We start from the raw sequence: 16,013 nt of genomic DNA on the forward strand, positions 1-16,013 counted from the left end.
CGGACGTGCTACCTGTCCCAGACCTGCTGTTTTCAACTCTCTATTGACAGCAGGAGCGGTAGAGATACTCTCAATGATCGGCTATGAAAAGCCAACTGACATTTACTTCTGAGGTGCTGACCTGTTGCACCCTCGACAACTACTGTGATTATTATTATTTGACCATGCTGGTCATTTATGAACATTTGAACATCTTGGCCATGTTCTGTTATAATCTCCACCCGGCACAGCCAGAAGAGGACTGGCCACCCCTCATAGCCTGGTTCCTCTCTAGGTTTCTTGCTAGGTTTTGGCCTTTCTAGGGAGTTTTTCCTAGCCACCATGCTTCTACACCTGCATTGTTTGCTGTTTGGGGTTTTAGGCTGGGTTTCTGTACAGCACTTTGATATATCAGCTGATGTAAGAAGGGCTATTCAAATAAATACATTTGAATTTTGCCATGTAGCCGTGCAGCTAACTACCGGAACTGCACACAACTTCTTTTGCAAAAATAAAATATGGGTGAAGTAGGCACGAATTTCATCAGACCTGCCTAATTCTCACTTGAAACATTGTTTTTGGGTTAATAAGCTGAATTAAACATGCTGTTAACCTATGACCGCAAACTGATCTGTTCTTGCATTTTGTAGTCTGTGACATATCCGATTTACATATGATAATTTTTCACGAAGTAGTTTGGATGTAGTGAACTACTTTTTCAAAGTAACTTCAGTAAACTTTTTTAAGTGTAGCTTTAGTGTAGTTTAACTTCTTCCAGTGTGAAGTTATTGGTAGCTTAGTAAACTATATTTTCAGAGTAACTTTCCCAACATTGTAAACAACTTAAAGCATGCATTCTAAAGCTACTCACCTTTTCTTCGTTCGGTACGTTTAACAACATTCAGCATCATGTAAACCCTGGAGGCATTACTGCCCTTCTTGATGCTCTTGCCCTGTAGCTCTTTCACATCGGGTAGAGTGTTCAGGGCACATCGGAAGTTGGCTTTCCATGTCTTAGGATCAGGCTTGTCTATCCCAGGTTTGTATCTGCCTTGAAACGAAGGGATACAATTAGTTCATCAAAGCAAACCTGTGAACTGTGTCGTTTTACATACAAGCAAGGATGAGGAAGTAGTGTTTTACTTGAGTTTATTTAGTAAATATTTTTGAACTGCATTGTTGGTTAAGGGTTTGTAAGTATGCGGTAAGGTGTGTTACTTGTTGTATTCAGCGCATGTGACAAATTACATTTGATTTGATTCAAAGGTTCCGAGTACTGACTTTGAAAACGCACGCTCAAATTAGTCAATTTGTTGCCCTTGTCTGTACAGAAAAAAATAGTAACAATTGATAAAACTATCCATATCCACAACAATTGAATTGCATTTGACCATCCATAGATCTGAACAGTGTTGGGTAGTAGTGAACTACATGTAGTTCAACTAGTAATTGAACTACATTTTGCAGTAGCTGGGTGGTAGTTGAACTGAATTCTAATCTATGTAGTATTTTCAGTAGTTAGTTATATTCTCGCCATGTAGCGGTGTAGCTAACTACTGGAACTACACACTACTTTTTTCTGCAAAAATAAAATAAAATATGGGTGAAGTAGGCAAGAATTTCCTTTCTTTTTCAGCATCAGSACCGCCTAATTCTCACTTAAAACATAGTATTTTGTGTTGAATTGGCTAAATTAAACATTCTGTTAACGTATGACCCCAAAGTAATTTGCTCTTGCAATTTGTAATCTGTGACATTTCAGTTTACATATAATTTTTTTTCTAAGTAACTTCAGTAAACWATTTTTCTTAAGGGTAGCTTTAGTGTAGCTTAACTTCTTCCAGMGTGAAGTTATMGGTAGCTTGGTAAACTATATTTTCAGAGTAGRGTCACAAAAATGTGGTTTGGCTTGTGTGACAACAGTGTTTCCAGGCAAATAGCTTATCAGGGCTTCCTAAGAATCTCTGCTTGAATGACAATGCATCAAAACACTGCTGTTTGGAAATGCTCCAGGTGCTATGGCCATTGAACATGGAAGATGAGAAAAAAGTTAATTCCACAAGGGTCATGCATAGCCGCAGGAAGTAGGGGTGCTAAGCGTGCTGCAGAACCCCCTGAAAATTCATAATAAAAAATACAAAGATATTATCTTTTGAAAAAAATATTGTTTACCAAAAGTAGTGCACTGTGCCTTTACTAGTCCTGTATTAGCGGACTGCTGTAGCCATCTGGAGCGCGGGCAAAAAATTATCATATTGCAACAACACAAACTGATAAATGTACTGCTGTTATTCTAACTTGCTTTAGAGATGGAACATGTGGGACTTGGGAATACAGTTGAAGTCAGAAGTTTACATACACCTTAGCCAAATACATTTACACTCAGTTTTTCACAATTCCTGAAATGTAATCCTAGTAAAAATTCCCTGTTTTAGGTCAGTTAGGATCACCACTTTATTTTAAGAATGTGAAATGTCAGAATAATAGTAGAGAGAATGATTTATTTCCACTTTATTTCTTTCATCACATTCCCAGTGAGTCAGAAGTTTACATACACTCAATTAGTATTTGGTAGCATTGCCTTTAAATGGTTTAACTTGGGTCAAACGTTTCAGGTAGCCTTCCCCAAGCTTCCCACAATAAGTTGGGTGAATTTTGTCCCATTCCTCCTGACAGAACTGGTGTAACTGAGTCAGGTTTGTAGGCCTCCTTGCTCGCACACACTTTTTCAGTTCTGCCCACAAATCTTCTATAGGATTGAGGTCAGGGCTTTGTGATGGTCATTCCAATACCTTGACTTTGTTTTCCTTAAGCCATTTTGCCACAACTTTGGAAGTATGCTTGGGGTCATTGTCCATTTAGAAGACCCATTTGCTACCAAGCTTTAACTTCCTGACTGATGTCTTGAGATGTTGCTTCAATATATCCACATAATTTGCATCCCTCATGATGCCATCTATTTTGTGAAGTGCACCTGTCCCTCCTGCAGCAAAGCATCCCCACAACATGATGCTGCCACCCCCGTGGTTCACGTTTYGGATGGTGTTCTTCGACTTGCAAGCATCCCCCTGTTTCCTCCAAACATAACAATGGTCATTATGGCCAAACAGTTCTATTTTTGTTTCATCAGACCAGATGACAATTCTCCACATTTCTTTGGCCCCATGTGCAGTTTCAAACCGTAGCCTGGCTTTTTTATGGCGGTTTTGGAGCAGTGGCTTCTTCCTTGCTGAGCGGCCTTTCAGGTTATGTCGATATAGGACTCGTTTGACTGTGGATATAGATACTTTTGTACCCGTTTCCTCCAGCATCTTCACAAGGTCCTTTGCTGTTGTTCTGGGATTGATTTGCACTTTTCGGATCCAAAGTACGTTCATCTCTAGGAGACAGAACGCGTCTCCTTCCTGAGTGGTATGACGGCTGCATGGTCCCATGGTGTTCATACTTGCATACTATTGTTTGTACAGATGAACGTGGTACCTTCAGGCGTTTGGAATTTGCTCCCAATGATGAACCAGACTTGTGGAGGTCTAAAAAAAAATCTGAAATCTGAAGTCTTGGCTGATTTCTTTTGATTTTACCACGATGTCAAACAAAGAGGCACTGAGTTTGAAGGTAGGCCTTGAAATACATTCACAGGTACACCTCCAATTGACTCAAATGATGTCAATTAGCCTATCAGAAGCTTCTAAAGCCATGACATAATTTTCTGGAATTTTCCAAGCTGTTTAAAGGCACAGTCAACTTAGTGTATGTCAACTTCTGACCCGCTGAAATTGTGATACAGTGAATTATAGGTGAAATAATCTGTCTGTAAATAATTGTTGTAAAAATGTATTGTGTCATCCACAAAGTAGATCTCCTAACCGACTTGCCAAAACTATAGTTTGTTAAACAAGAAATGTGTGGAGTGGTTGAAAAACAAGTTTTAATGACTCCAACCTGAGCGTATGTAAACTTTCGACTTCAACTGTACATAATACCTTCATGCCTTGATGGAAGATAGCTTTGCATTGTGCAATCAGAGAGCTTTGTACATTGGTGTCTGGACTTGCTTCTTACCTGTGTGCATTGCCCAGTTTCGGAACAAAGTGGCGTCCTTGTCTATATTCCAACCATGTCGAGCCGCATGCTTCCAAGGAATCTGGAAAACTTGAGCTGTCTGAAGTTCAAAGCAGAGTAGTCAAAATGTTTTACCATTCACCTTTTCCCATCTGAACTGTGACAAAAGCAGTATATTCTCAAAAGAACGATGCGATACCCCCATTAGAGAGTGGAATTAACTTCTAATGGCTATGATCAAAATGATGTTGCACTTGAGATCTAATGTCTTTGACACAGGTTGTTGGTGGCACCTTAATTGGGGAGGAAGGGCTCGTGGTAATGGCTGGAGCGGAATAGGTGGAATGGTATGAAATACATTAAATACATGGTTTCCATGTGTTCAATGCAATTCCATTTGCGCCGTTCCAGCAATTATTATGAGCCGTCCTCCCCTCAGCAGCCTCCACTGATCTGTGGGGATGGATTTAAACATTTTCTGGTGGGAGCAGTCTMACACGATATCTAACATAATCAATGTTTGTGGCCTAAAAGCTTTTATTTATCAAACTTTAGACCTAAATCCATACAGAGAGTACAATACAGTATGCATACTGAGTACAGTGTAGCCATACTATAAATATATAAGAACAAAAGTATTGACAATCTGGATTATGAAAATATTATTGTAAAATGATTGAAAACAGTTGGAACAATATCTCACCTCATCAAGCCAGGTGACCCCTGGGTATTTCCCTGACTGTATCTGCTTCTCAAGCCAGGGTCGCAGTCTTAGACGACCTTGTTGCATCTTCTAATGACCCTAGGGTTGCAGTCTGCCTTAGCTCACACCTGACAAATTACACTGCACAAAATGGATGTGTACCTTGTTCAACTACATCAACGTATTGTCCGGGGGGGGGATTCAGAATTCAGAACTGTGCTTGATTAGTGAGTGTGTGTGATTAGAAAATGAGGTGTGAAATTACCCTACATTGTCAGGCGAATGTCAGAAAGATTATAACAAATAGTAATAAATACAGCAGGACATATTTTTTTCTTAAATGATCACACTCAACTATTTACACAACTGACTCAATTCCGCAATCACCACACTGTTTCGATTTAGAATATGCCTGAATTAGTCCAACTAGAATGCTTTTCAGACATTAAACAGACATTGCTTAATGAGTGGTGTCTATGTTTTGTGATAGCTGTCATCACATATTTGATTATCATTTATCACTCTGCTGTTTAGAAGAATCTTGATAATAGCTACTTCACTTACCAGTGCATGGAATCCTCAAACCTCCTGTGTGCTCGCACTGACAGGTTTACTTAAACCACAGGTGCCCACATTGACAGTTGGCCAGGTTTCCTTAGAAGTAAGTAGGAATTTCAAGGGAACTCTACCTTCACTCAGCACCCTTTAAGGCCCCTCCTCCAACTACACAACATACAGAAATGTGACACCCACACACCAAATAACAAGTTTGTAACGACTTGCAGCATGACATATTTGTCTGAAAGTACTGGTCAGTGGTCAAGTACTGGTCAGTGTTCAAATACTGGTCAGTGGCCAAGATGTGGACCAACAAAGCTTAATTTGAGCATTTCCTTAAAGATAGTTTGAGTACCGCCATAGTCACTTTAACTCTGCCTACATGTACACTACCGGTCAAAAGTTTAAGAACACCTACTCATTCAAGGGTTTTTCTTTATTTTTACTATTTTCTACATTGTAGAATTAAAGGTGGTCTGAGGAAATAAAATTCTAGGTCTTCTTTTTTCACGTACTCTGTTTTTAATCCCCCAAAAATTCTTCCTTGGACAGTACCAGTCAAACGTTTGGAAACACCTACTCATTTCAGGGTTTTTCTTTATTACTATTTTCTACATTGTAGAATAATATCGAAGACATCAAAACTATGAAACAACACATATGGAATCATGTAGTAACCAAAAAAGTGTTAAACAAATCAAAATATATTTTATATTTGTGATTCTTCAAATAGCGACCCTTTGCCTTGATGACAGCTTTGCACATGCTTGGCATTCTCTCAACCAGCTMCATGAGGTAGTCACCTGGAATGCATTTCAATTAATAGGTGTGCCTTGTTAAAAGTGAATTTGTGTAATTTCTTTCCATCTTAATGCGTTTAAGCCAATCAGTTGTGTTGTGACAAGTTAGGGGGGGGTATACAGAAGATAGCCCTATTTGGTAAAAGACCAATGTCCATATTATGGCAAGAACAGCTCAAATAAGCAAAGAGAAACAACAGTCCATCATTACTTTAAGACATGAAGGTCAGTCAATACGGAACATTTCATGAACTTTGAAAGTTTCTTCAAGTGCAGTTGCAAAAACCATTAAGCACTATGATGAAACTGACTCTCATGAGGACCGCCACAGGAATGGAAGACCCAGAGTTACCTCTGCTGCAGAGGATACATTCATTAGAGTTACCAGCCTCAAAAAATTGCAGCTCAAATAAATGCTTCACAGAGTTAAAGTAACAGACATCTCAACATCAACTGTTCAGAGGAGACTGTGTGAATCGGGCCTTCATGGTCGAATTGCTGCAAAGAAACCACTACTAAAGGACACCAATAATAAGAAGAGACTTGCTTGGGCCAAGAAACATGAGCAATGTACATTAGACCGGTGGAAATTTGTCCTTTGGTCTGGAGTCCAAATAGGAGATTTTTGTGAGACGCGGTGTGGGTGAACGGATGATCTCTGCATGTGTATTTTCCACCGTGAAGCATGGAGGAGTTGTTATGGTGTCGGGGTGCTTTGCTGGTGACACTGTCAGTGATTTATTTTGAATTCAAGGCACACTTAACCCAAATGGCTACCAGAGCATTCTGCAGCAATACGCCATGGTTTGGGCTTAGTGGGACTATCATTTGTTTTTCAACAGGACAATGACCTAACACACCTCCAGGCTGTGTAAGGGCTATTTTACCAAGAAGCGGAGTGATGGAGTGCTGCATCAGGTGACCTGGCCTCCATAATACCCCGACCTCAAACAAATTGAGATGGTTTGGGATGAGTGGGACCGCAGAGTGAAGGAAAAGCAAGTGCTCAGCATGTGAGAACTCCTTCAAGATTGTTGGAAAAGCATTCCAGGTGAAGCTGTTTTTTTTACATTTATTTAACTAGGTAAGTCAGTTAAGAACAAATTCTTATTTTCAATGACAGCCTAGGAACAGTGTGTGAACTGCTTTGGTCAGGGGCAGAGCAACAGATTTTTAGCTTGTTAGCTCAGGGATTTGATCTTGCAACCTTTTAGTTACTAGTCCAACGCTCTAACCACTAGGCTACCTGCTGCCCCAGCCAAGAGTATGCAAAGCTGTCATCAAGGCAAAGGGTAGCTATTTGAAGAATCTCAAATATAAAATATATTTTGATTTGTTTAACACTTTTTTGGTTACTACATGATTCCATATGTGTTATTTCATAGTTTTGATGTCTTCACTATTATTCTACAATGTAGAAAATAGTAAAAATAAAGAAAAACCCTTGAATGAGTAGGTGTTCTGTAACTTTTGACCGGTAGTGTACATATTACCTCAACAATTTTTTAATTTTTAATTTCACCTTTATTTAACCAGGTAGGCTAGTTGAGAACAAGTTCTCATTTGCAACTGCAACCTGGCCAAGATAAAGCATAGCAGTGTGAACAGACAACAACACAGAGTTACACATGGAGTTAACAKTGCTGGTGCCCCCGCACATTGATTCTGTACAAGTACCCCCTGTATATAGCCTCGCTATTGTTATTTTACTGTTGCTCTTTAATTATTTGTTACTTTATTTTTTATATTTTACCCATCTATATTTTACTTAACACTTATTTTTCTTAGAACTGCATTGCTGGTTAAGGGCTTGTAAGTAAGCATTTCACTGTAAAGTCTACACCTGTTGTTTACGGCGCATGTGACAAATACCATTTGATTTGAATTGCATTGAGAAGATAAAAAAAAACATTTTGAGATATAATTTCAGGAAATATCTCCCATGAATGTTGCGTGATAAATATGAATGGATAGTGTGCTATGATATTGAGTCACACTTTATTTGGATAGTCCCATATAGAGGAATTACAGATCAACCGTGCCACGCGACACATCTCCTTCGCATTGAGTTAATAAGGCTGTTTGTTGATTGTGGCCTGTGGAATGTTGTCCCACTCCTCTTCAATAGCTGTGCAAAGTTGCTGGATATTGGAACATACTGTGTTACACGTCAATCCAAAGCATCCCAAACATGCATGGGGCCGTGCATTATCATGCTGAAACAAGAGGTGATGGTGGCGGGTGAATGGGCCTCAGGATCTCGTCACGGTATCTCTGTGAATTCAAATTGCCATCGATAAAATGTAATTGTGTTCATTGTCCGTTGCTTATGCCTGCCCATACCATAACTCCACCACCACCATGGGGCATTCTGTTCACAACATTGACATCAGCAAACCGCTCGCTCACACGATGCCATACACGTGGTTTGCAGTTGTGAGGCCGGTTGGACGTACTGCCAGATTCTCTAAAACGACGTTGGAGGTGGCTTATGGACATTCAATTTTCTGGCAACAGCTCTGGTGGACATTCCTGCAGTCAGCATTGCACACTCCCTCAAAAATTTGAGACATCTGATGGCATTGTGTTGTGTAACAAAACTGCAATTTTTTTCGCCAGCACAAGGTGCACCTGTTTAATGATCGTGCTGTTTAAGCATCTTCTTGATATGCCACACCTGTCAGGTGGATGGATTATCTTGGCAATGGAGAAATGCTCAATAACAGGGATGTAAACTATTTTGTGCACAACATTTGTCAGAAATAAGCTTTTTGTGCGTATGGAACATTTCTGGGACCTTTTATTTCAGCTCATGAAACATGGGACCAACACTTTACATGTTGCGTTCATATTTTTGTTCAGTGTAGTTGGACAAAACAGGCATGTTCTAAACCGAAACAGTGTGGTGATTGCAGAATTTTGTCAGTTGTATAAATAGTTGAGTGGGATCATTCAAGAAAAAAAGCTGTCCTGCTGTATTTATTATCTTGGTGTAAACCGCTGTATTTAATTCAATTTGCTATAATCTTTGAGAGATTAGTCCTAACTAAATTAGTCCTAGTTAAATTGTCAATTAAAAACAGCTTTTGAGATTCCTTTGTGAATCTCATTATTTCTTTATGACCCTAGCTTTCTTTATACGTACCGTGTCCTGGGTTCTATTCATTAGGCACCAGACGAACTGAAACAGGGATGGAGGGACTACCTGAACTTGTCCAACACTAAACGCTCGTTTTTGTTTTCTGTTGCAAAATGTTTAGCAACGGTATATCCTAATGGACACTACCCTGAGCACACAACTACGGGTCCCCGGTTGAGTCATACTGAACTAACAAACATGGCTTCCACATACAGTCATGAGTGGAGAGCAGTTTGCGACAAATTTAATAATGCTCAAGATCTATCTGAAGTAGAATCAAGAAAAGACCCAGAAAATGACCCTTTTCGATCGAAGTATAAGGCAAGGGAGCTTTTGAGAGAGATTTACTGCTCCTTGAAGAATTTCGATGTCGGTGAAAACGAGAGCGTCAATGATGAAGCCGACCAGCGCCCGACAGAGCAGCCCGTTGACGGAGGAATGGAGGAGGGCTTTGGGAGAGGCCACTGTGGAGATTCCCCAGCCGGATCAAGAGCAGCTAAACTCGGGGCGGTGGAGTATTATCTTGGTGTAAACCACGTGGAAACAGAAGAGCTGTCTGCTGGAGAGGAACATTTAATGAATTGCATGACATTGCTGGAGAAGTGCAGCATATCACCAGAGAACGTGTCTTTGTTCATCCAAGTCAGGGTAATCAAATTAAATTGTATTCATCACATACACAGTTTACAGCCGGTATAAAACGTGCAGCTCCCTCAACAATGCAGTAATAGAGCACCTAGTAATCTTTAATTTAGTCCGCAACTAGCAGTCCATTACATAATATTTGTATAATTAAATATGCACACACATTGTCTAACTTTAGCTAAAGATAATGAATTAAGTATCTAGTAAAATTCTGTGAACTGACTTTGCTGTTTGTGTGTCTTTTTTTACAGAATCAACTGGGCATTCTGTGGGCTGGCAGGGATGAAATTGAGAAAGCCCAAGGATTTTTGGAAACTGCAGAAGCAATGTATATTCGGTACATGAAAGAGGTAGCTAGTAACGACACTGTCTAGATGCATAATTTACCTACTTAGCTAGGTTCATTTTGGGAGAAGAGAAAACAGCAGCATCATCATCTTTCATCAGGAAGGCCAGCCGCAGTGCATTCTGGATTATTGTCCTGTCAGACTTAATTCTATGTTTAATAATTGTGACCTTGAAAAGGCTGAAGGAATAATCTATTGTTTTGTTTCATTCACACCATAGGATGGGCAACCCCCAATGGACCTCACCGAGTTCTTTGTGGCAGAGGAAGAAGCATTACCCCAACAGGAGAGGACCAAGAGGTAGGGACATCACTGTTGTGGAGTCTTTCAACAATTTCATAAATAAATGACATTGCTCTTTTTAACTTTTCCCTCTCTTCAAACAGATTTGAAATGGCTTATACCCACACACTGTACTATCTTGCACAAGTGTACAAGAACTTGGAGCAGTATGAGAAAGCTGGGGGCTACTGCCACAGTACTCTGCAGAGACAGCTGAAATTCAACCAATTCATTCCTCTGGAATGGGCCATCAACGCAGCCACGTTATCACAATATTACATCACCAAGGTAAATGATAAACTGTACAAATGTGTTGTCGTCATCAAGATGAATGACTTGTCATGTATTTACAGTCAGTACATGACTTGATTTCTTTAAAATTATATTTGGTATTTTTAATAAGATCCCCATTTCTATTTGTATTATTATGGATCCCATAATAATAATAATAATAATGGTGCGAAAGCAGCAGCTACTCTTCCAGGGGGTCCACATGAAACATGACATAATACAGAACATCAACTATGGATTAATCTTACATATATTTTGTTCTTCCTCCCAGAACCTCTACATGGAGGGCAGGCACTGTCTATCTGCTGCCAGTGTCATAGCAGACCTGGCCGGGGAGGTCCCCTCAGAAGCTGCTGCCCAGGAGAGTAGGTTCTCACTCTGAATTCATATACTCAACCTTGATAGTATATGTTCTTTCTGAAATGTTTGTAAAGTTGCCTTTCATTCAATACTCATTAATACACATCTCAAACCTTTTTCTCTAGGTGAAGCTGAAGCTGAGAAGCGAGACCAACTTAGACAGAAGAGAGCTGAAATAGCCAGGTGTTGGATAAAATACTGTCTTAATTTGTTGCAAGATGCCAAGAAACTTCTCGAGGTAATTTAGATATCTTCAGATCAAATGTAATTCTGTAGATGATTAGCCTATAATTGTGAGACGGTATCTTATTCTTATGTCTACCGGTTTGAGCAGGACAACATTGGAGAGCTAGATATGGATCGTCAAGCAGAGCTGAGAGCAACACGGCTACAGGAGGAGGAGGAGAAGGAGAGGGGAAGGAAGAGTGCTGTTCTGTTTGGTTCCACTGACACCTTTGACTCCATCTGTGGCCTGGAGGAGAAAGTGAGTTGTGTCTTCCCTGTGGACTTTGAGGAAGCCCGCGCCATCTTCCTGGTTGGCCAGACCTACGTAAATCAAGCCAAGGAGTACTTTGAGATGGATGGCCACGTCACAGACCACATCGAGATCCTGCAGGACCACAGCGCTCTCTTCAAGGCCCTGGCTTTCTTTGAGGAGGACATGGAGCGTCGCTGCAAGATGCACAAGCGGCGTGTGGACATGATGGAGCCCATCTGCAAAGACCTGAACGCCCAGTACTACCTGCTCGTCTGCCGCCAGCTGCAGTTTGAGCTGGCTGAGACCTACTACGAGATGATGGATCTCAAGCTGGCCGTGGCCAACAAGCAGGACGACTTGGATGCGCACACGGTCAAGAAGTTTAACCACCTCTGCTCCTCCTCCACCAGGTTCTACCAGATGTTCCTTGACTCCGTCCGCTCGCCAGAGGGCAAATGGCCGGAGAAACTGGAGGACGAGGTGCTGAGGCCGGCACTGGTGGCTAAGTTCCGGGTGGCTCGTCTCCACAGCAGGCTGATCTCGTCCAGCAAAACCGTTCAGCTGGAGAACCTGAACCGCTCCCTGGAGTGCTACAACTTTGTGGTCCAGTACTGCAAGGACAACCCAGAGGCTAAAAGCGCCATTGAGACAGAGCTGGAGCTGAGCGAAGAGATGGTCAGCCTTCTGCCCCTCAAGATCAACCGACTCCAGGCAAATCTGGCCTCCTCTAACGGACTCTAAATGTGTCCTAAACGCAACATGACAAAGCTTGCTTAAACACCCCTATCATATATTGCATATGTAATTCTCCTTAACCCCCATCTGCATTTCCTGATGTCACTGTGTAAATTGTTACTCTTGGACCAATTAACCACACCTTTAATATCTTAAAACAATTAGTTATATGCATGATTACACATTCATTGCCTAATTTATTTGTTCTAGCTGATTGAAAATAACTTATGTTGTATGGAATGTAGATATGTAGCTAAAAACAATGTAATGGAAACATGAATTAACTGATGTGATATTTGTTTTAAAAGGATGTTTTTCGGTTTATTTCCAATTGACATCCAAAAATAAACAAAGTGCAAATCACTTTCACTTGTCTCTCAAATTATAATTGTGTAAGTAAATTTGAACAATTAAGTTGATTATGACGATCTATGTGTTCTTGTCCAGCAAGTGTCAATTGTGTTTTTAACACAGTATCAAATCGGAACTCTAATACATAGATACAAGCAGATATGTTGCTGCGTCAGAGTAGACAGCGGTGTGGGCCACGTCGGAGTCAGAGTAGGGCTTATAAAGAAACTGAAGAGGGCGCTGTTACTCATCAAATGGCTTCTGACATAGAATTGCATGAAATTCTTTTATCAAAAGCAATTTTATCAGACCTTCAAATATGATGATAGATTCATGCAATGCTTTTATTATTAATATCCACAGGCAGAGGGTARAGGGCAGAGGTTACAGCGGAAGTTATTTATCTAGCTACTTCACTTTAACTTTACTTTATTGTCAGTACTATACTAATTTGAAATGTAAATATACCCATTGCTCTCAGGCTAGTACAAGCATAGATGTCTTACCCTATCATAAACCCAAATCTAAGACACTTCCTCCATTGCTTAGGTTTTTGTAACAATTTTAGTTTTTTGAAAAAAAGTGTATATATAAAAGGTATTATGTTGATGTCATGAACTGTCAGTCTTTGTGTCTATAGCTCTGTGTATGAATTTTGAATGTTGTTACATTTCCTCAACCCCATCTCTTAGCTTACCAAACAAAGTGGCAGGGCCAGGCTGATGAAATATCAGATTGTGCCTGTAATTGGAAATTACCCTTCCGCTATCTGTATTAGCAGATGTGGCCATGCTTAGTATGAATCACTTAATCTTTTCCTCTGATAAGAAAAAGCATACACACGCCCATCCTCATTTATAAACTAATATATTGTTTTTTAGATAATCAAACCTTCACTCAAGTATGAATGTATAAATGTGTTCATAGCTGAATATAAAAACATCTGATAATCTTAATCTATTACCAAATGATTAGTTCCTCACAGACAAGTTACCAAGAAGAATTTTGTTAAGCAGCGTCTATCTATTGATAAACAATGTTTTGTATCTCAATCATTGCTCAGTGCTTCTAAGGATACAGCAGAAACTTAAATTCATCTTAGTTCCCCTTTGAAAGGTTCCCAAATGTTTGATGATCATGTCCATGAATACTTGTTTTTTATAAAATAAACATTTTATTGTAACATTCATACAAACATAGGAACATTGTAACATTCATACTTACATGGGAAAATATATAATAGCTCTGTGACTTAGATGTACATAATTGTACATTTTAGGAGCTGGGAGGATTTAATTACAGACCTATATTGTTTACATTTTAAGAGGCATAAATGTGTCTCTGTGTCAAGATTTATTGCCACTTCATCTCTGTAAATATACTTTGAATGCAAAACCATCCGGATGGGGCTTTTGTTACCATGTGAATTCTCCTGAGCAAGATGCCAACGAGGCTGTGGGAGACATTTAGCTCCACTTGGTGTGACTTGGCTGTAGGATGAAACCTCAACCTGACAATGGCAGTGTAGTCGCTCTCTTTATAAGCCCAATGAAGAGGAATTATCTTTTCTCCATTTGTGCTAAAGAGAGATGACAGACAAGACAGCTGYTGAGCATGCTTGTTATTTTAAAAACATTCAAAATAGTAGCTAATACTTATTTTTATTAAAGCAAAAACATGTTTCCTTGGTAAGGTGGAGAATCGTTCTTTTTGTGCTTAAAAAAATGCACATTTGATATAATTTACTCAACAAAAACAGTGTCCACAAAAATAAAATAAACAATAATTCAGTTGAAAAATGATTTGTCCCTGCCCTAGAACAATGTATGATTTAAGGCATTTCATTTACTAGGTCATCAAACACTTCAGTTTTTGCTCAGCTAGGGCATTTTACTCTGAATGATATTTGAGAAAGAGACAGTCAGCAAAGAATCTAGATGACCTCATTCACGTCTCAACTTTCTACCCTTCTCTAGAAAATCTTCTGTTTGCATGCATGAGTGCTCAACATGGAGTGGTTTTCAGTGGACACAGATTGAGCCTAGTCCTAGACCAAAAATTATTTTCGATGGATATTGTCCATTGAGTTTGCTTTTTAGTCCTGGACTAAGCTTAATCTGTGTCTGGGAAACTGTCTCAATGAGCTAAAACAACAGCATGAGTACAAGTAACAAAAACAGACACTTCACTATCAGTCATAACATGTATAGTGGTATCAGTAAAGTTAGTCCAATAGTTTTTCAGTATAATTTGTTTTCATGGGATACATGGCTGAAGGGTAGACTGTAATGGAGCCTAAAAGCAAAAAGAGGAGATTCCTCAGCACATCAGGATGGGTCTCCAGTGCAGTCTTTTATGAAAAGGACAGTTTGGCAGAGCCATATGTTTAGACCCATAAGTATGACTGACAGTTGCTCCAACAGGCGACCTAATACAAAAACAGGTGACTTGCTGCAATGGGGTTATGACAGCAACAGGATCAGGACAAGGTTAGTAAATTGTGAATAAACTCAAGTTTTTCTTGTATGAATTGATCACTTACACTTTGAACTAAAAACTTCTAACATGTTTAAGCCTTCATACTTTTGAAGCCATGTTATTCTTGAGATCAACACATTTCCCCCTTAAGACAAACTGCATAGGCTATGTATGTTCCCCAGGCCAGGCACCTCTATTGCTGGCTGGCTTCAAAAGTATGAAGGCTTAAACATGTTAGAAGTGTTGATCTCAAGAATAACATGGCTGGCTTCAAAAGTATGAAGCCAGTGAAGAAACTGAAGTGTCATTTCCTGAGAAAAGATAAAAGCACCCGATAAACCCACTTCCTGTTCCATCTCACATCTACGACTACGCATTGGCTGAAAAGAAACATTCATACACATGCACGTCACCTTTTCAAAACAAGATTTTAAAGAGACCAATTAACAAGACAGAGATCAATCATCAGAATCTAGAGTACACTGTAAAAAAAATCTATGTTGCCCAACTCAGGATCTTTAAGTAACTAGTTCCACAGACTTTTTGAGTTTACTCAACATTTTGGAGAAGTGTTGGTCCTCTGTAGCTCAGTTGGTAGAGCATGGCACTTGCAACATCAGGATAGTGGGTTCAATTACCAGGACCACCCGTGCAGAAAGAATGCATGCATGATTGTAAGTTGCTTTGGATAAAAGTGTCTGCTAAAGGGCCTATTATTAATAAACATCCATATTTTAAGCATGAAGGACACCATGTTGCTTGTTAATATCGAGATTCAAGATTCAAACCCACAACCTCTGCCTCC

The 16,013-nt window shown here is 39.7% G+C and overlaps 2 protein-coding genes across 3 annotated transcripts in view; one reads left to right on the forward strand and one right to left on the reverse strand.

The window, feature by feature from the left end:
• Positions 1-5,394, reverse strand: part of LOC111968124 (interferon regulatory factor 2) — a 13,358-nt gene extending 7,964 nt beyond the window's left edge. Inside the window, exons 1-4 of one of the 2 annotated variants that reach the window (XM_023993685.2) lie at positions 5,309-5,394; positions 4,745-4,885; positions 4,042-4,141; positions 851-1,030 (exon numbers count right to left, since the gene is read on the reverse strand). In XM_023993685.2, the coding sequence (XP_023849453.1) occupies positions 851-1,030; positions 4,042-4,141; positions 4,745-4,831 (367 nt within the window). In that variant the 5' untranslated portion in view covers positions 4,832-4,885; positions 5,309-5,394. The remainder of the gene's footprint in view (positions 1-850; positions 1,031-4,041; positions 4,142-4,744; positions 4,886-5,308) is intronic. The other variant, XM_023993686.2, reaches the window with a different exon arrangement.
• A 4,013-nt stretch (positions 5,395-9,407) lies between these two features.
• On the forward strand, positions 9,408-12,549 carry kifbp (kinesin family binding protein). Its single transcript, XM_023993687.2, has 7 exons — positions 9,408-9,889; positions 10,138-10,236; positions 10,454-10,533; positions 10,620-10,803; positions 11,078-11,171; positions 11,292-11,404; positions 11,501-12,549. The coding sequence occupies exons 1-7, from the start codon at positions 9,440-9,442 to the stop codon at positions 12,383-12,385; spliced, it is 1,905 nt and encodes a 634-aa protein (XP_023849455.1). The 5' UTR covers positions 9,408-9,439; the 3' UTR covers positions 12,386-12,549.
• Positions 12,550-16,013: the final 3,464 nt, after the last annotated feature.

This window comes from Salvelinus sp. IW2-2015, linkage group LG8 (assembly GCF_002910315.2).
Source record: "Salvelinus sp. IW2-2015 linkage group LG8, ASM291031v2, whole genome shotgun sequence".
Taxonomy (NCBI): domain Eukaryota; kingdom Metazoa; phylum Chordata; class Actinopteri; order Salmoniformes; family Salmonidae; genus Salvelinus; species Salvelinus sp. IW2-2015.